At 39.6% G+C, this 21,496-nt stretch overlaps 1 protein-coding gene across 6 annotated transcripts in view; it reads right to left on the bottom strand.

The window, feature by feature from the left end:
• Reep3 (receptor accessory protein 3) overlaps positions 1-21,496 on the bottom strand; it is a 92,546-nt gene that overhangs the window by 6,332 nt on the left and 64,718 nt on the right. For all 6 annotated transcript variants that reach the window (XM_090346405.1, XM_090346407.1, XM_090346403.1 and 3 more), the window contains 4 exons: positions 16,537-16,613; positions 14,348-14,468; positions 14,030-14,143; positions 4,375-4,522 (listed from right to left, as the gene is read on the bottom strand). In XM_090346405.1, coding sequence (XP_090202531.1) covers positions 4,375-4,522; positions 14,030-14,143; positions 14,348-14,468; positions 16,537-16,613 — 460 coding nt within the window. The remainder of the gene's footprint in view (positions 1-4,374; positions 4,523-14,029; positions 14,144-14,347; positions 14,469-16,536; positions 16,614-21,496) is intronic.

Genomic DNA, 21,496 nt, shown 5'->3' with positions numbered 1-21,496 from the left:
TTTTTTTTTTTGCCAGTCCTGGGCTTAAGCTCAGGGCCTGAGCACTGTCCTTGGATTTTTCTCAAGGCTAGAGCTCTACCACTTGAGCCTTAGCACCACTTCTGGCTTTTTTCTAAATATGTGGTACCAAGGAATCGAACCCGGGTCTTCGTGCATGCTAGGCAAGCACTCTACCACTAGGCCAAACTCCTGGCCTTATTTTTACATTTTAATTTAATTAAATTTTTTTTTTTTGCCAGTCTTGGGCTTGAGCTCAGGGCCTGAGCACTGTTCTTGGATTTTCTCAAGGCTAGAGCTCTACCATTTGAGGCTCAGCACCACTTCTGGCCTTTTCTAAGTATGTGGTACCGAGAAATCGAACCCAGGTTTTCGTGCTTGCTAGGCAAGCACTCTACCACTAGGCCAAACTCCTAGCCACCTTAATTGTTTTTTAAAAGTAAAAGTATCATTTCAGATTTTCAGAGCAATAAGTTAAAAAAAGTGAAAAGAACATAAAAATTCCATCATTCAATTAAATAGTGTCAACATTTCAGCAATACTGTTACAGTCTTTCCTCTGTTTATATATTCTCCCCCCCCCCCCCCTCTCTGTCTGTCGGGTCATGGGGCGGCTGGATCCCTGTCCCTGAGCTCTTCAGCTCAAGGCTACCACTCTACCTCTTGAGCCACAGTCCCACTTCCCGTCATCTAGTGATTAATTGAAGATAAGTCTCAGGTTCTTTAATGTCTGGGCTGGCTTTGAACCTTGATCCTCAGATCTCAGCCTCATGAGTAGTTGGGATTACAGGCATGAGCCACCATGCCCAGCTACATTCCTCCATTTCATCATCTACCTTTCTTCCAATATTAGTAAAATAACACACATACTGGTTATTTTTTTAGGAGGGGGAAGAGGGTTTTGAATATAGTCTAGGCTGGCAATAGAATTACTATGTAGCCTCAACTGGCCTCAAAATTTCTATCCCCCTGCCTTAGCCTCCAAAGTGCTGAGATTATAGGTGCATGCCATCATATCCAGTAATATTCTGTTTTATTATTGCTTTTTTCACAATATTCTGGTTTATTCTTGCCTTTTCTACAATCTGGATTTGTTTTCTTGTTAGTAAATTATCTTTTTGCTGAATAATTTCACCTAGTTATTTGATTTTTTTCTAATATTTGTTAATAAGTGAGACTATTCTTTTACATCCATCTTTGAACACTTGTATGATTATTTCCTCATGACATATTCCTGGAAGTATCTTGCTGAGTTTAAGGAAATAAATGATTACTGCCACATTGTTATCCAAAAGGATCATTCCATTTTAAACTCATTCAAAGTGCAAAAAAACATTTGTGTCTCAGCATGTTTCCTACAGTGGTTTAAAAATGTCTTCATGAGTTCTTTGACTCTCCCTTTCTTCTAAATCTCACATGCCTTTGTAATGCTGCAATAAATCACTACCAAAAATGTTACTGCGCAAAGTCATACAGCAAAGCGTCTGCCAGTGTCTCTAGGGACACTGGCTCTGGAGCCTGCAGCTGCCAGGTAAGTGTCTAGCTATGCTCAGAAACCAAGAGACCACACAGAGAAATGTCTGTGAGGCCCCAGCCATTCAACCCACCTGCTGTTGGACTCTGTCCAGCTCAGACATGTGTGAGTGCTTCTTAGATTATGTATGACTTCAGCCCCAGCTGCTGCTTGACCACAGCTGCAGGAGACACTGAACAAGAAGTGCTTTGCTGGGTCCATTCACTGGCCCCCTCCCCATATGGGGGCAAAATAAGTGATTGTGATTGTTTGAAGCAACTGCTGTGGGTGTTTCGTTACACAGCAATAGATAACTGGAACAGTCACCAAATACACACGACAGTGAATTAAGAAAACCTTTTTTTTTTCCAACCTGAGATGCATTATTGTTATTTTGATTCATTATTTTGTTGAAGGTGAAAATCTTTTCTCATGCATTTATTGGGTGGTTGGACTCCTTTACATTTTGTCTCCATGTAAAATCGCTTGATTTTTTCTGTTATGTTTTCTGAGTTGGAGTTGGATGCTGAGCTTACAAAGAATGAGCTATGATAAGATCATAAAAATACACATACAATTTTTGCTTTGGGTGTGTGTGTGCCAATTCTGAGGCTGAACTCAAGTCTCATGTTCTTTTCACTCACAATTGGAGTTTACTACTTTAGCCATACATCCAGTTCTGGCTTTTTGAGTTTATTGGGGCTACAAGTCCCTTGGATTTGTTTGTCTCGGCTGCCTTCAAACAGATTCTCAGAGTTAAGTCCCTTGAGAAGCTAGGATTATAGGTGCCTGGCTGGAATTTCTTACTGTATGGCTTACTTTCTTATACTAACATCATATTTTTTTTAAAATTTACTTTGAGCTGGGTGCTGGTGGATCATGCCAGTATTCCCAGCTACTCATTTTATTTTTGAAGCCAGGGTTTGGAGTCTCGTGATTATAATTCTACTTCCCTGAAAAGCTGGGAACAGGAAGACTGCAGTCTGAGTCTGCTCTCAGTTCATAGCCGTGCACATTGGCACACACCTGTGAGAGGATGAGGTTAGGAGGATCATTGTTCCAGACCAGTAAGGGCAGAAAAGTCCTCAGAACTCCATTTCAATGAAAAGTAGCCAGCCGTGGTGGTGTGCACTTGTCATTTCAGCTATGACAGGAAGCCTGAAGTATGTTCTGAGACTAGTATCACACTGTCTTTCTACCTGTGCTCTGTAGAGCTGGGATTACAGGTGTACAATCACCACTCTGGCTTGCTTATTTGTTGAGATGTCAGGTTCTTCCTAACTCCCTGTACTGGCTGATCTCAAGCTACAATCCCTCTGCTCTGTCTCTTTAGTAATGAGGATTATAGTCATGAGCCATGAAAAGAGAATATAAATAGATCTCCACCTTATGCACTTAACACTTAAATAGTGAATATTCAGACCTTACTTCTTAGCTTTGCCTTGCATTGAAGCTTTTCTGTATGTGAAAAGAAAAAGGAACTATGTCTTGTTTTTCTGTATCCTTCTAAGGTTGTAATATTTAATTAATATTACAGAACAGGGGCTGGGAATGTGGCTTAGTGGTAGAGTGCTAGCATTGAGCATAGACAGGCTCAGAGACAGTGCTCAGGCCCTGAGTTCAAGCCCCAGAATTGGCAGAAAAACAAAAAGTTATGGAACACAACAACTATGAGTACTCATAATTTACAACACTTAAAAAAGAATATATAATTTCAACATGCTTTCCAAGAGATTTATCCTATTTGCAATTTGAGTCATCTGCTTGAACTTTTACCTTGTGAGCCAAGATCCTTACTTGTCCACAGGACTTGTAGTAAAGACAGCGTAACTGGCGGAAACCCCCTTAGACATCAGCACATAGTTTGAGCAGACCATATGAATCAGGGCTCCTGGTAAGGAGCTTACCACATTTTCAGCACAGAGGATACAACTACATTCTTTTTTTTTTTTTTTTTGCCAGTCCTGGGCTTGGGCTCAGGGCCTAAGCACTGTCCTTGGATTTTCTCAAGGCTAGACCTCTACCACTTGAGCCACAGCACCACTTCTGGCTTTTTGCTCTGTATGTGGTACCGAAGAATCGAACCCAGGTCTTCGTGCATGCTAGGCAAGCACTCTACCACTAGGCCAAACTCCCGCCCCACAACTACATTCTTAAAGTAGGGATGTCCTTGGTCAGCAAAGGACAAAATCTGGAGGAAAAAAAAAAGACTATAGGGGCTGGGAGTTTTGTCTAGTGGTAGAGTGCTTGCCTAGCACACATGAAGACCCAAGATCAACTCCTCGGTACCGCATACGTAGAAAAAAGCTGGAAGTGGTGCTGTGGCTCAAGTGGTAGAGCTCTAGCCTTGAAAAAAAAGTCCTAGGATAGTGCTCAGGCCTTGAGTTCAAGCCTAGGACTAGCCATTAAAAAAAAAGGGCTATAGAAAATAAAACCAGTTGGGCATGGTGGCTCATACCTGTAATCCTAGCTACTCAGGAGGCTGAGATCAGAGGATCGCTATTCAAAGCAACCAGGCACTAAAGTCCATGAGATTCTTATCTCCAATTAACCACTAGAAAACTGGTAGTGGGGCTGTGGCTCAAAGGAGTAGGGTGGTAGCCTTGAGCTGAAGAGCTCAGGGCCAACGCCCAGGCCCAGGGGGCAGGGTGGTAGCCTTGTGCTGTAGAGCTCAGGGACAGAGCTCAGGCCCAGAGCCAAGCCCCACAACCGACCAAATTTAAAAAAAAAAGAAAATAGAAATAAAACTAAAACAATATAAGCTTACAAACGAGTTTTATCTTTCCAAATTCAGTTACCACATATTATTTTGGTACCCTCAAACCCAATATACCCAAAGTACCGTATATAAACAAATAAACACACCTGCTGATTCGCTGGGGGCTGCTTTACTTTTCTTTTTAGCTTCCGGTAAAGGCTGATAAGGTCTTTGTCCTATAGGCTCATCACCTTGGATAGCTGTCAAGTCATGCATACTGAAACTGCGCAAACGCTCTGTTATTGCTCCTTGGCTCTATTGATAGAAAAGTGGCATACCCAAGAAAAAAAATAAGATATAATATGCATGCAGTCAACATTTTAAGTGTTACAAAAACATTTCACTATAAATAAATTGTTATATTAATAACATCCCTAAACAGTTTATTATACAATTTTCTGAAAAGTTGAAAGACTTGTACATTGAACATCATACATCCTTTATACCTACGTATATTTGCTTTACTGACTATGTATACGCTAGCTGTCCATTTACTCATTTTGTAGTTTTATGAATTTCAAAGTAAGACTCAAGTGCATCTCAGCCTAAACATATAAGCATTATATACAACATAAAATATTTGGTAAGCTTACTCCCAGGAAAAACAATAACAGCAAACAGCATCTGTAATTGAGTGTTGATTCAAAATTCTGTGTTAATGATACCAAAATTAGCACTTTGGGGATCAAAGTTTATGATTTAAATGATCCTTCCTTCCTTTTCTCCCCCCTCTCCTTTCCTTTCATGCTTCCTTCTTTTTTTTGTTGGTCTTGGGTGCTGTCCCTGAGGTTTTGTGCTCAGGGTTAGTCTTCTATCACTACAATTTTTAAATTAGAGATAACAAAAAAATCTCATAGAATTTTCTGCTTTCTCTGGCTTTCAATCATAATCCTCAGATCTCAGCCTCCTGATTAGCTAGGATTACAGGTGTGTGCCACTAGCAGCTAGCCAGAGGAACTTTTCAATGTAAAGGCACTGCTTTAAAACTAAATGAAGCCAATAACACTAGCTCTACTTAGAACAAAATAGAAAAATTAAAAGATAAAGACTTTGGGTATGAGGCCCGGAGCGTGGCTTAGTGGCACAGTGCTTGTTTAGCATGCATGAAGCTTTGGGTTTGATTCCCTGGTACCACATACATAGAAAAAGCCGGAGTGGTGGTGTGGTTCAAGAGGTAGAGCATTAGAGTCTTGAGAAAGCCCTAGGATTGGCAAAAAAAAAAAAAAAGGACAGGGTATGAAATGATACTCAGTTCATGAATTTATTACTATACAATGTGTCTTTAAGTCATTTTATCTTAACAATATGGTAGGCCCTGAGCACAGATAGATCTTTAGGTTCAGTGATTTCCACCACTGCTCAGCTTTGATAGAGACATTTTTCCCCCTGGTCATGGGGCTTGGATTCTGGGCCTGGGTACTGTTCCTGAGCTCTTTAGCTCAAGGCTACCACCCTACCCCAGAAGCCACAGCTCTACTAGGGGTTAATCGGAGATAATAGTCTCATTGTCTTTGGTGTCCAGGCTGGTTTTCAACCACGATCTTCAGATCTCAGCCTCTTTTCAGATATACCTATATTTCTTTCCCCCTACCCCCCAAAAAACCCCAAATCTATAAGGTTTTGCATAAATTTTTTTCTAAATTTATTCACTGTAACTTTGCATAGCTTATATGACTCATTTCTTATTTATATCTAGATTAAAATATTATTCTGAAGGCTTTTTATACTTATTATTTCTTTTTTTCATACATGTGAATTTATGCTTGCTTCTAGTTTTAACATTACCATAGAAACTCATCCACGATAGTTCATGTCTAAATTTCCAAGTCAAAGGTGGTATAAACATTTAGACATTACTACCAGCTTGTATTTTCCCTTGAAGGAAAAGGACTTGGTTTATAGCCTTGATTCAGTACCCTGGGTCATTAGTACCAGGTTATGTCAAAACCAAATATTATTTTTAAACCCTACTTGCGCTTTCCATTTCTACCTTAAGTTTTGAATTGTGATAAGAATGATTAAAATGCCTATTTCTCCATAAAAATAATTGGATTTCGGCCGGGAGTTTGGCCTAGTGGTTAAAGTGCTTGCCTAGCATGCACGAAGACCTGGGTTCGATTCCTTTGTACCACATACATACAAAAAAGCCGGAAGTGGTGCTGAGGCTCAAGTGGTAGAGCTCTAGCCTTGAGAAAGTCCAGGGACAGTGCTCAGGCCCTAAGCTCAAGCCCAGGACTGGCAAAAAAAAAAAAAAATTGGATTTCACACATTTAAACATATTCTTGGCATGGGTTAGTTCATTATATTTGCTTCTTCTTTACTATATACCATTTACTTATTAAACAGATGGCTGACAGGACATTTTAGAGACAATTACAAGGAAGTGACCAGTGTCCATCTGAACAGATGCCTTGTTTCCTCAGAATTGCCCATTTTCTTCATTGTGCTTTGTATTTCTCCCAGCATTTTTTTTTTTTTATTTTTGCTAGTTCTGGGGCTTGAAACTCGGGACCTGAGCATTGTCCTTGGGCTTTTTCCTCAAGCTAGCACTCTGCCACTTGAGCCACAGCACCATTTCTGGCTTTTCCTATGTATGTGGTACTGAGGAATCGAACCTGGGTCTTTGTGCATGCTAGGCAAGCACTCTAACACTAGGCCAAACTCCTGGCCCCCAGCAATTTTTTTTAACCTTCTGTCCTGACTCCCACAACAAATGGCATTTGTATCCATGTCAAACAAAGGTCCATGTTATGTAACTGGTCCATAGCACATGGGACTGAGAAGTGGTAGAATCTTGAGGGGTGGGGGCCTAAGGGAAGGAAGTTAGGTAATTGGGGGTGTGCTCTTAAAGGGAATATGGCGGGTTTCCTGACACTAGGAAATGAGCAGCTGGTGATACTACACGTTGTCTTACCATTGATCCAAGCAACAAAGGCCAACTAAGCATGAATCAAACTGCTAAAACATAGAGACAAAATAAACCTTTGCCCTCTACAAGATGGCTACAGCCATTTTGGTATAGTTATGGAAAGCTGACTAACATGCTATATATGGTATGCTCTACCTGATGCAGGTTTAATTTCCAGGACAGGCTATGAGCTAAATGTCTTTGACTCAATCTACCTTAGTAAATCATCTTATGAACTTTAGTAATTTTAATAAGCATGATCAACAAATATCTTAGAGTTTATCTCACAATGAACTCTCATGATACTGTTAACTTCCATTGTGGAGCTCTGTATGTTTGTCTCCAGAGAAAGAGACTAGAGGAGACAGACAAATCTTATATTTGATTCCTCTATTGTATATGGTGCAGTTCTGATAGAAAGCAAGTAATCTAAATTAATCTAAATGCTTTTCCCTCCCTGGTACTGGGGACTGAATTCAGGGCCTCCCCACTTCTTTTGCATTTCGGCTAGCCTTGAACTGATCATCTTGTCTCTGTCTTCTGAATAGATGGGATTACAGATATAAATTACCACACAGACTCCCATTCATATTGTGCCCTTTATTTTCTATCACTCTTTTTGTTAAAGACTTCTCCATTTGGCTGGCATGTTTAATGTGAACATTGGAGTTTATATGCAGAGGCTCAGTAGCCAACTGTGGGCATGATGGATGGCATTGCTGTGGTACCAGATACCATCCACAAGTGACTACTTCAGGGTTAGAAATGTTTAACTCTGGTATTTGTGATATCTATCTATCTATCTCTGTGTATGTGTGCTTGTCCACTAGTCCTGGAGCTTAAACTCAGAGTCTCATGTTCTCAGCTTTTTGTTCAAACCTGGTACTCTACCACTTGAGCCACATCTCCACTTTTGTCTTTTTGGTGGTGAACTGGAGATAAGAGTCTCATGGAGTTTCCTGCCCAGGCTGGCTTTAAACTATAATCCTCAGATCTCAGCATCCTCAGTAGGTAGAATTACAGTTATGAACTACTGGAACTTGATTCATTTCTTCCCCCCCCCCCCCCCTCCTCCTCCTCCTCCTCCTCCTCTTCTTCTCCTTCTTCTCCTTCTCCTCCCCCTCCTCCTCCTCCTCCTCCCCCTTCTTCTTCTTTTTTCGCCAGTCCTGGCTTGAACTCATTGCATTATTAATGCAGGCTCTCTTAACCTGAAGGTTATTGCTTTTATGAGTTGGATAGTTGTTTTATAGTGTGAGTTGTCCTTGCTTTGTAGACTATCAAGCTACCTTTGTGCCTCTTCTCAGTAGATATTAGTGACAACCTAAAATGTTACGTGGCAATGGTAATAGTGGGGCACAAACATCATTCCAGTTGAGAAACACTGTGTCAGAGGTAAAGAACTGGACTCATAGGTAGCCTATAATCCTAGCTATGCAGGATGCTGAGATCTGATGATCACAGTTCAAAGCTAGCCAGAACAGAAAAGCTTGAAAGACTATTCTCTAACCAGCTAGCAGTAAAGCTGCACCAGCGAGGTAGATGAAGTGGTACAGAGTATCAGCTTTGGGTAAAAAAGCTGAATGAGAAGAGGCTGTGCGTTCAAGCACCAGTAATGAAATGCAATCTCCTGCACTGTGCACACACATAGGTTTTAGAAGTTAGGATTCATTCCGTCATTTTATAAGCGGTAAAATTAGTACTTAGATCCATGTGGATGATTTTCTGAAACACTTATGGCTCATTAGTGACAAAATCAAAACTAAAAAAAATTGTAGACTAATTCAATGCTTTAAAATCCAATGTTCATAATACCAATCTGTTCCCCTTGATTGTAGGGGAAATAGGATGAGCTTTTTTTTTCTTTTGTCTAGACGAATGTTATCTTTTTCAGAGGATGATATTTAGTAGCGGAATATTCTCAAATCCTTTCACAAACACAAAGTCATTAAAACAGACAGGAAGATATCAGGATTCTCAATGTAATGAAAATCATTTAAAGTCAATTATATGGGTGAACCTCTAATTTCTGTTTTTGTTTGTTTGCTTGTGTTAATTCCATAAAAGTATTCACTAAGGGGGGGGGAAGTGTAGTCTAGTGCTAGAGTGCTCATCTAGCATGCATGAAGCCCTGGGTTGGAGTCCTCAGTACCACATAAACAAAAAAAGCTAGAAGTGGTGCTGTGGCTCAGGTGATAGAGTGCTAACCTTGAGAAAGCCCAAAGACAGTGCTCAGGCCCTGAGTTCAAGCCCCAGGACTGGCAAAAAAGAAAACAACAACAACAAAAAGGATTCACTGAGAGTGGCAAGAGGAATTCAGAAATGTCTTCACCTGTCTTTCACTGGTGGTAATGGTACCCTTCTACAAAAGATGTCTGCATTTCTCTGTGAACAGACATGGATGCTGAACATTCTCAGCAAAATCCTTGAAGGTCCTTCACATATTTATGCTTTGCTCAGCCAAAATAAACTTGTACACTGACTCTGAGAACAGATGCCTGGTAATGAGGTCATGGAACTGAGCAATCTTTTCAGAAAGTTGCTTTATGGTGTAATAAATGTTCTGATTACATTCTTATTTTCATCTATAATATGCTCTGGTAGTTCAACCTGGGAAATTTAGTCAGAGGTATTATTGTTCCTTAAGGGTCATGCCAAGAGTTCAAGAATTTTTTAGCCTAAAAGATATTCTTACGTATGGTAAGAATTTTAAATAAGTCTTATTATTGACTTTCTTGCAATTTTTCCATAAAAATGACCTATTTTCTGTTTAAGTTTCAACTCATGAAGTGTCTGTTTTAATGATACTTCTATGACCATACCTGTTTTTGACATCTCTAGAGAGGAAACTAATTTTGGCTTTTTAAAAGCAAGTGCTATATAACCTGAGAGGCAAATGGTGTTAATGTTATACAGTGTGGAGCATATTTAATGAGCATTTCCAATGAATAAAATAGACTCCAAGGTGGAATGGCAAACATTCCTATGCTGACCATGAGAATGGTAAACTTGTCTCATATCCAGAGAATTTACTGAAAATGAATCACAACATCACAAACAAGTAGGGAGTATTGTAAAAGACATTTCAATTATGGGGTGTGTGTTTCTATTAGCTTTTTTTTTAATAGTAACCAATTTTAATGTTTTTCTACTCTGGCCTATGGAAGCAGTGAAGTGATTTTAAGACATTAATAATCAATGAATCAATGAATCACAAAGGACAACATGGTAGAAAGGCACACAGCATTACTTTCATGGTAATCTTACAGAAACGTATTTCTGTGAGGTAATGTTTCATGTAATGATGGAGGGCAACCAATGATAGCTTAACATTTCCATCTACTGAATACAGACATTACTGACAGTCAGACAGTGCCTGTGAGCAAGCAGCCATCTATTTTCTTCATGGTTGCCTTCCCAGAACTTCCACTAGAGGACAAATTTAAAACATCCTGATTGGGGAGTAAAGAGACACATTTACTTGATTTGTAAAGTCAAATAATATATATTAGATAATACATATATGTTGGGTTTTTTTTGTTGTTTGTTTGTTTTGTTTTTTTTTTTGGTGCCAGTCTTGGGGCTTATACTAAAGGCTTGGGTTCTGTTCCTGAGCTTTTTTGCTCCAGGCTATCCAGTTACCACATGAGCCACAGCTCTACTGCTGGCTTTTTTTCTTTAGGTAGTTAGTTGGAGATAAAAGTCTCTGAGACTTTCCTGTCTGGGTTGGCTTTGAACCTTAGTCCTCAGATCTCAGCCTGTTGAATTGCTAGGATTGCAGACAGGAGTGCCTGGCACCCAGCTCTGGGCTAGCTTTGAACAGCAATCCCTAGGTATTAACTTCCTGAATAAATAAGATTACAGGCATGAGTCACCGGTGCCTGGCAACAATAAATTTTATAACATGTAAAATTGTAAATCATTAGTTCCTTTTTCCTCTAGACTTCCTCCACTGTAGATGGAGCCAGTTTAACCCATTTTCCCTTTCTGACAGACAATGATTTCAGTTCCCTTCCACTTCCCTTTCTTCCATGCTTCAATGTAGCAAAACCATAGCTGTTAAATCTTCAGTCTGTATTCTAATAATTACAAGGCAAATTACTGTTCACTGCTAGGCTGAGGCAGGTTCTATTATTTATTTATTTATTTATTTATTTAGCCAGTCTTGGGTTTGAGCTCAGGGCCTGAGCACTGTTCTTGGACTTTCTCAAGGCTAGAGCTCTATCACATGACCTCAGCACCACTTCTGGCTTTTTTCTATGTATGTGGTACAGAGGGATAGAACCTGGGTCTTCGTGTATGCTAGGCAAGCACTCTACCACTAGGCCAAACTCATGGCCCTCTATTATTTCTTTTCTTACACAATTTTTCTTTTTTCCTCCCAGAGTTAATAATTATGCTACTTTATTTTTTACTCCTTTAGTTATCTACTCTGTTTTCCTATAGCATCCAATGCATTCATTCATGGTGCTTGAGACTGATGTGCACCTGTTTGAGGCACTAGCTTTCTGGATCGTGTAAGTCCTTTGATTGGTGAGAGCCTGTGCTCTGATTGGGGTAATAATCCCTGTGCAGTATTAATCCTATTATATTCTCTCAGCTCCACACTTGCCGGGGAGCAATTTGCACTCCGGATTTACTGCACAGCATCCTTTCTGGGAATTCTATCATCTTCCGTGTTGGATAATCTTGGGGCACAGCTTTTTTTGTGGTTTACTTTCTAGCTTTGGCAAACTAGATTTATCTGACAAAGATATACCTTAGGTAAATTTTGTAATTTTGTATTTGTAGAATTAAAAATTTTATATAAAATTATATTAAAATATTATTACATTATATCATTCTATATTATAAATATGTTATAATTATAATTACTTATAATTATTTATAGTAAAATATATATCCTCAGCTCAAATCTCACTATTATAGAAGACAGATAAGAATATTGCACTGTATTCAAGTTTCTCTTGACACAAACTAGAATTTATCTTTTTTGTTGTTGTTGGTCATGGGGCTTGAACTCTAGGCCTGGATGTTGGCAGAGCTCTAGGATACTGCTGTATTCTTGAGCCACAAAGCTACTTCCGGTTTTTTGGTGGTTAATTGGAGATAAGAATCTCATGGACTTTAGTGCCCAGGGTGGCTTTGAACCGCAATCCTCAGATCTCAGCCTCCTGAGTAGCTACGATTACAGGCATGAGTCACCATGTCTGGCACAATTTAGAATTTAATTATCATCCTGATTCTTGATTATTTGAATGTCATATGCTTTTGCTTATCATTAAAAATTTGCTTCCTATCTTTGGAAGCAAATGACCCAATGACTTTGCTTACAGTTTATCATTCTCTTCATTCACTGTGCTGAGTACTTTCTGGACCTTGTACTGAAGACTCATGTCTTTCAATTCCATACTATTTACATAATTTCTTTTTATTGATACTTGTACCTGTTCTGTCCTTTTAGAAATCCTGGTTATTTAATGTTGGTTCTCCTGGATGATCTATTTCAGCAATATAGAAATCAGGAATGCATTTCCATTAAGCAAGAAATAACATGCAAATGGACCTCTAAAATGAAAATAATCCTGTAAGTTGAAAATGTTGCTATTTCAGTGCTCATTTACTTAATGAAAGAAAAGTTTTTAAAAGCAAGCTAACAGGAAAACTATAGTACATTACATTACTATGCTCTAAGTAATCATCACTAATATGATTTTCATCTCTATATAATATATAACACTGTGTGATTCATATACTTCCATTTAATCCTCACTGCAACTTGTCAGGTATGAAACTTAAATTTTTCATCCTATGGATTATATTAACTTCGATAATTGAGTCAATGGTCACTCTGAAAAGTAAAAGTGCTCTCATTTTACATCCCTTTACTATTTCAATTTTGGGAAATCACAATGTTATAGGATTATAATTTAGTTTGGGATAATTAAAAGAATCTGATTTTAAAGCAGTGTACTACTTACTGTCCTAAAGAGTACACTCATTTTTTTACTTGAAGTTAAATAGATGCATGATATTAAAGTTTACTATATTCCTGCTATACAAAGACAAGTATCATGTATGCATATTTATGTGTATATATGCATATTACCCTACTTTATACATGAAGCAACTAAGGAACTCAGAAAGTAAATTGTCTACAGTTATTTAGAAAGTCACAGCCAACCCTTTCTGGATATGAAGTCTGTTTTTTCCCATATACCACATACTAAAATCAGTTATGCTATGGTATTTAAAATAAACCACACCAATTACTACATGCAAAAAAAATACAAAAGCCATAATGCAAATTTTCACAGAAGACATTCATTTGATAGCTTGGCTTGCAATCACAGCAAATAACATTAGTAGCTTACTAACTAAAAGTCCAAATTTTAAGAATTGTTTTCATGCCTTATTTTGCATAATTAGTTACCTCAAATTGATTGAAGTAGAGATGCAGAAGTAAGCCAGAAATCCTACCAAGATATTGCATGGAGACAGAGAAGAAACAAAACAAAACACCAAAGACAGAGAAAGAAGAATAGTCATCTTTACTTAAGGTGATTTAGTCACACAGTCTCAATATTAAAACTTCAGAAATTTGGCACAAAATGACATTTTCAGATGTCAAGTTTATTAACTACCTCACATATTTCAATTAATTAAGAGTTTCAAAATATAGCTACAGGCAACAAAGTGTTTAAAGGTATCTTCAAAATACCATTCTTTCTAGGATTGGACTAAAGGTAAACCCAAATGCTGCCACAATTTTAGAAAGATCTCAAGAGAAATAAGAAGCCATTTTTCTTTATATGTGGACACTGTGGTGGATAGAAGAGGTGTGTGAAGGGATTTACCTTCACTGCGGCAGTGACAGCAGCGGTAGCCGCCAAGTTCAAACCTTGTCGTCCGAAGTTCACCATGGTCTCATAGCCTCGCTCCTTTGCCTGGACGATATAATCATCAATTTCCTGGGAAGGCAAAAGGTAGGCGTCCATTTTATTGTTTAGAAGTAGTGTTATGAAGTATCCCCGCAAAAAACCCCAAAAAACAACAACAAAAAACCCCAGAGCTTCCACTTCACAGTACAGTTATTTTACTAATGTTGCAGTATTAAAAGGACAGGCAGACACACATTTCTAAAAGAGTGATGTGTGGCAATAACAAATATTTACCCTTTCCTTTGAAGAAAGAAGTGGGTGAAGGAATTTTCTATATATTAAACTTGCTCCTTTGGTATAGGGAGAGAGCAGCCATATGACAAAGGCGATCTTCAGCTCATAGTACAAGGGAAACCTAGCAAGAAAAAAAAATCAGGAGAAAAATCTGCTTGTAAAAAAAATGAAACCAGAAACAATGTGGAAAGTTCAGTCACTATGCTAAGTTTGCACATGAAAAAGTTAGTGATCAGAGAAACAACCAAAATGGAATGGACAAGCTCATTAAAACAAAACAAAACAAAACTATAGTTGGAGAAATTAAACAGTGAACTTATCCCTGCAGAGATTCACACCTTCTTTTACAAGATTCCTCTGATGCAAGAAGCACAGGAAAGCTGCCAAACTGACCGAGGCAGTTCAGGGTGGGCATTAATAGCACTCAGCCCTCATAGTAAGATACACCCACACTGTCTACAGAGCCAAACTGCTATAGAAGTACACGAGGATACCTCCAAACATCAGCATTCAACTATGTGTACCACCCCCACATGGACAGCCCCTTTCCTTTCTCACAACTTCTGGAAAAATTCTACTTTCACTGGTGTGGAATGACAAATTCTACTTGCAAGTGAAGGGGTGAAAGGAATGGCTAGTGTGTTAGAGCTGGAGTTAGTGTTAAATAGCAATGCCCCTTTCCACGTGACTTTGCAGGGCTGTCCTAGAGGCTAGGAACATTGCCCAACCTGACGGGATTGGCCATATGATTTGCTTTGCTAACAAAATGTGAATGTGACATATGTCTCATGCAAATGGAAGCCAGGAATGGCCTTTGACTTTCTCACCCCATTTCTCTCAACCTCTTGCTTTAAGCTTTTGCCTTCTGTCATGGAACAGCTGCTTCCTCAGCTTAGGTCCTGAAAGGAGAAGACTTAACGCTGAGCTGAGCCTAGCAAAGCTATAGCTAACCATTTACCAGCAGGCTGTTTGAGCAAGAAGTAAATGTTTGTTGTTCTCAACTACTGTGCTTCAGGGCTATTTTGTTGTCATACCAGACGTTAGTGAATATACTTTGAGAATATCAATATCCTGTAGCCCACCAAGACACCAAAATATGAGACACCCTTGCGAGGGTCGAGGTTGCAGGTGGTGAGGGGTGTCTGGATGCCACCAACAAAGCATTCCTACTTTGTGGACTTCTAGCATTCATGTTCAACTTTTCCCACACTTTTTAATAGCTTCTACTGGCCACATTGGAAGTCAGAAGAAATGCATAGCAGTTACTGTGTTTAAAGTAGAGATCTGGGAGAACTTTTTCTGTTTTTAACTGGCAGAACATTTCAAATCACACTAGGTGTCTTAAGTGTTCAAGTTCATTTTCTTTAAAGTCTACTCATTTCTTCTGATTTTTTTTTTCCTGCTTAAGGTGGGCACTCTACAACTTGAGCTATGTCTCAGTTGCAGTCTTTTCTGGCTAAATGGAAGAACAGTCTCATGGATTTGTATGCCCAGGATGGTTCTGAGATCTGAGATCTCAGTCTCCTGTGAAGCTATAGGATTATAGGAGCTACTAGCACCCAGCAGTTTGACTATTTTAAAAAGGGATTTCTCCTAGTTGTTGGCAGGATTTAGATAGAGGCAGTACAAAAATATGGCATGAGAAGATTCAAGTTGTTCCGTTAAATACTGTTCTTCAGTAAAATGTTAAAGCCACAAGGAGATAAATCTGCTTTCATGTCACCTCATGCTATTTGGAACAGAGGAGCCAAGAAGCTGGCGTTGAGTGGGTGCCCACATGGATGATGATGTGCAATCTAAAGGTTCGTAGATGAGTTTTAAGGATGGGATGGAAGTGCTAAAACCAGATGCCACAGCTTCAAAAAGAGGAGTCATTCAGGAAGTGATCAAGGAAAACAGTCTGAAGTCATCAATGTAGAAATGGAATTATGATAACCAACTTTCTCTATTCCAAGATGCTGGGGGGGCGGGGAGGAATAGGAGGTTTGAAGGGAGTGATATGTGGGGAGTGAGTTGCCTTCATCTGAGGGGAGCTACAGGAAAGTTAATGGTCCTGTGGGGAAAGCAGAGAAAGACGCTCAACCACCAGGATAATTAGATAACTAAGTTAATAGCCAGATCAGGATAAGAGCTCAGGATATTTGATCATGAACTATGTAGTCTGGCCCCTTCTCAACAGCAGAACTTACCAAGCGACTGTCTGATCAGCTACTGTTTCAATTACAGTGTAGAGGGCAAAAACAATCCAGTACATCATCCAACGAACCTAGAAATTGTAACAATACTCATGAAACAATTGACTAAAATTACGGACAGCTCTAAATACTTCTGTATAAATACTATAAATATATAATATGTTGAGTCAGATGTGGAAAATGATGGTTTGATTTTGACTGTATTTTATACCTGAGTTCCTTATATTACTACATTGAGAGTCCTGGTATACAAGAGTCACAGTCTAACACATGAATCTAAATCAAAGAATGGAAAAGGAGGAAATGTTTTCCTTTACTGGAACAAAGATCATTTTTTTAAATGGGCTTGTACTGGAGTTTGAACTCGAAGACTTGGCACCTACTCAGCTTTCTTGCTCACGACTGGCACTCTACCTCTCTGCTACTTGAGCCATGGCTCCAGCTGGACTAGTTGAGGTAAAGTCTCCCAGGCAGTGGGGGAATTCCACTTCCACTCTACAGAATGGCATCTGTTCTGTTCTGGCTGGGATGGGTGGGAAAGGGAATGGACTTGAGAAGAACAGAGAAAGCTCAGAAAACTTGTTTTCATGGATGAGATAGAGAACAGCCCCGAGGAAAGTGGAGCACATGGTGACCATAACACCCTTGCTGTAGGAGTTAGAGCAAGGGCTGAAAAAAGAGGTCTAAACCACAGGCGCAGGAAAGGCATGTCTATAACAACTTGCTTTCCTAAAAGAGGCCCAGGGCAGAGATGTGCTGAGAAGTGGATCTGTCAGGTCCCCTTTGCAGGGGGGTGGGGCTGTCTAGTTCTCAGTATGAGCTGAAGCTGGTGAGCAGTGAATGCGCCTCCTCCACACTGACTTCCCCTCCTCCACACTGACTTCCCCTCTTCCTGACAGTTTGGCTGGCAAGGAGCAGAACATGCTTGTGTTGAAGGTGGCCAGCGCCTGAGTTCTTAAATAGTTGCAGGAGTGAGATTCTTTGCTGAAATGAATTCCTTGCCTTATGCTGGGCTTCTTTGTGAGTCTTAAATTCTGTATTCCTTTGGTTACTGTATTCTTATTGTGTATTATGATCAAAGTGTTTTAACTCCCTCCCACTCCTGATAATCAAGGTCACACTGTACTATCTGTGGGAACTGAGAGGGCGTGGCCTCTCTACAATTGTAGGATGGCTCTTGAATTCAGTAAGCATTGGCTACAGTGCTGGGAGGAGTTATCTGGGACATAGCTAATGCCCTGGTTGGTGGTGGCCGGTGAGACCGCCGTGTGGATAGAGAACTGAAGACGAGGTCTATTTTCAGATATTCTTACTGAGATATCCTTTGGGGACTCTCAGAAGTATGTGGGAAGCAAGAGGAGGGTAGGAGGAGTGATGTTCTCATGCAGCGGACTGGGACAGAGCCAGGGGAATACTGCTTTACATTATTATTGTGATCCCTTGGGAAGTGTGGTTCCTGACTGTGTGAATTTGTTAGCTATTATCTGTACTGGCAGGATCTGTGACTCCAGCAACAATCCTCTCCTAATTTCAACAGGCCAAGGAATCAGACAAGTTTGTCAGGAACACGCATAAAGCTTGAAGTAAATATATTCTGTGTGAGAGTCCAGTGAGATCTCTAAAGTTCAAAAGTAAGTATGTCAAGAGGGAAGAGTGTATGACAATGTTGCTCCCAGAGCTAGGCTGCATACTTTGCTTGGTTTTCTTCCTCAAGAATGTATCTAATGCCTATAAGACCTGGCACAAAGAAGAGGTTCAAAACTATTTTTAAAAGAATTAAGGCTGGGCGCGGTGGCTCACGTGCCTGTAATCCTAGCTACTCAGGAGGCTGAGATCTGAGAATCAAGGTTGAAAGCCAGCTCGGGCACAAAAGGACCTGAGACTCATCTCCAATTAACCTCCAGAAAACGGGAAGTGGGGCTTGGCTCAAGGATAGGGTGGTAGGTAGCCTTGAGCATTCCCCCATCCCTGTCCCCCACCACACACACACACACACACACACACACAGAATTATGGAACTGAGTGAACTTTACAAACCAGTTTGTAAATCTACATTTTTCCAAATCATTCAGAATGGAACTTGTGAATGTGGTCACAATGAAGTGCAATCATGTTTAATTTTGGAGCACTTCATCCATTAAATTTCTCATGACTACAGAAATGTGATACACATTATTAATTTATAAATATTTTTGTAAGTAAAAGTCCTCAAATGGGGCTTAGTGGTAGAGTGCTTGCCTAGGGTTCAATTCCTCACTGTCACATAAACAGAAAAAGCGAGAAGTGGCACTTTGACTCAAGTGGTACAGTGCTAACCTTCAGCATAGAAAGGGCTCAGGGATAGAGCTCAGGCCCTGAATTCAAGCCCCAAGACCAACAAAAATAAATAAATGGATAGATAGATAATAGTCCACATTGTGGTAGAGCATTAGTTTTGAGCACAAACAGGCTCAGGGATAGCACCCAGTCTCTGAGTTCAAGCCCTGCAGCCCAACCAAATCAAACCAAACCAAACAAAAAAAGAAAGAGGTGGGGGGGAAGAAAGGAAAGAAAGACAGAAAAGAAAGAATAAATTATGGGCTGAGAATGTGGCTTAGTGGTAGAGTGCTTGCCTAGCATGCGTGAAGCCCTGGGTTTGATTTCTCAGTACCACATAAACAGAAAAGGCCTGAAGTGGCTCTGTGGCTCAAGTGGTACAGTGGTAGTCTTGAGCAAAAAGAAGTTAAGCACAGTGTTCAGGTCTTGAGTTTAGGACTAGCAAGAAAGAAAACAAACAAACAAACAAATAAAAGAGTCCTCAAATGGAATTTTCAGTCACATTTCAAATATAATTTAATTTTCAAGGAAATATCCTTCTATAATTAGAGAACGCCTTTTGAAGATTATAGAGTCATCTGTGATATAAAATCACACACTCTAAAATTACATTCCAGTTTATATAGTACATGGATCAGATTATCCTACTTAACAAGCCAGCACTTGCTTTATTATTATTCAAAATCCATAAGGCTTTCATAAAGCCTTACCATTTCAGAGATCCAGACAGTCATGTGATAGAGTTCTTAGCTTCACTCTCCCTAAGGAATGAGGATATTTAAAGCCTCAGTGAACACAGTAAAATGAACGTACCCATAGGCTAAATTTACTATCTAAAGACCATGCTCCACTTAATAGAAGCGCATTTATGTAGCCTGATGCCAAAAGGAAAGTTGACCTCATTTTATGATAGCTTCCCATTTCTTTTCATATATTTTTTATTGTAATTAATAGAAGGGTTACATGATATTTGCCAGATAGAAGGTGCATTAATTCACATACATTGATACCCTTTCACTTGTCTTGGTCCCCATTTCCCTCCCCCCACCCAGCTTCCCATTTTTTAAGCTAAACAAGTTTTTACATTTCATATTCTCGGATAAAATTTTTGTGAAGATCCTAGAATAAATGAAGCAAATGAACTGTAGGCTACAATTGTAAAGCAACTCTCTTAATTGCTGTACAGAAACTGAGAGCAATACACAGGCTCTTAGTACACAGGGAGATGCCATGTTGTAGTTATGATATATGGTAAACACATTGGTACAAAGTTTTTGTAATAGTCATGAGTAATGGTGATAATGGTATGGCGCATCAACTTAAAAGTATTTTTCTCCTCCTCTTCCTCTTCCTCCTCCTCCTCCTTCTTCTTCTACTTCTAAATTTTTAGGCCTGAGACCAGGAATTGAACTTGGTACCTGTCACTTTTTGACTAAAGCTCTACCAATTTCCTCCAGCTGCCAAAAGTAATCTTCTTTTTTCGTTTTTTCCCAGGCCTGGGCTTGAGCTCAGAGCTTGAGCACTGTTCTTGGACTTTCTCAAGGCTAGAGCTCTACCACTTGAGCCACAGCACCACTTCCGGCTTTTTTCTATGTATGTGGTTCCAAGGAATCGAATCAGGGTCTTCGTGCATGCTAGACATGCACTCTACCACTAGGCCAAACTCCCTGCCCATCTTTTTTTTTTTTAAACAAAGAACTTTTTAAATTTTTTCAAATATATTTATTGTAAAGGTGATGAATGTGGGAAATGGTTTACAATCACATAAGTAAGGTAATGAGTACATTTCTTTTTTTTTTTCTCAGGGCCTGAGCACAGTCCTTGGGCTTTCTCAAGGCTAGAGCTCTATCACTTGAGCCTACCACACCATTTCTGCCTTTTTTCTATGTATGTGGTTCTAAGGAATTGAACCCAGGTTCATGCAGCAATCTACCACTAGGCCAAATTCCCAGCCCCAAACTTATTTATTTTCTTTCTTTCTTTCTTTCTTTCTTTCTTTCGTTTTTTCATTCTTTCTTTCGTTCTTTTCTCTTTCTTTTCTTTTCCTTTTTTTTTTTTTTTTTTTGCCAGTCCTGGTCTTGAGCTCAGGGCCTGAGCACTGTCTTTAGGCTTTCTCAAGGCTAGAACTCTACCACTTGAGCCACAGCACCACTTTTGGCTATTTTTCTATGTATCTGGTATGGAGGAATTTATGCATGCTAGGCAAGTACTCTACCTCTAGGCCAAACTCCCTGACCACCAAAAGTATTCTTAAAAAAGTTTTGTCTCTGGGATTAGAACTTAAAGCCATATGATTGCTAGATAGACACTCTACCACTGAGCATACCTCTAAGCACTTTCTTTTGCTGGTTATTTTTGAGTATGCCTGGACCACATTCTTATTTTATAATTTCTATCATATCTGGGATGACAGGCATGCTCTACTACTTCAGCCTTTTCTACTGATATGGCCCTAATGGACTTTTCTCTCTGGTTGTGTCTGGAACTGTAATCTTCCTCTTCACAGTCTACTATGAACAAGTGGATGACAGGTGGGTTGGGAAGAGTCTTGGGAACTGTTCTGCTTGGGCTGGCCTTTAGCTGAGAGACTTCTGTTCTTGCCTCTCAAGTAGTCAGGATTACAGGTGAAGGCTAGTGC

This window comes from Megascapheus bottae, chromosome 15, assembly GCF_031878675.1.
Source record: "Megascapheus bottae isolate mThoBot1 chromosome 15, mThoBot2.hap1, whole genome shotgun sequence".
Taxonomy (NCBI): Eukaryota; Metazoa; Chordata; class Mammalia; order Rodentia; family Geomyidae; genus Megascapheus; species Megascapheus bottae.
This window is presented reverse-complemented; position numbering and strand designations above follow the sequence as displayed.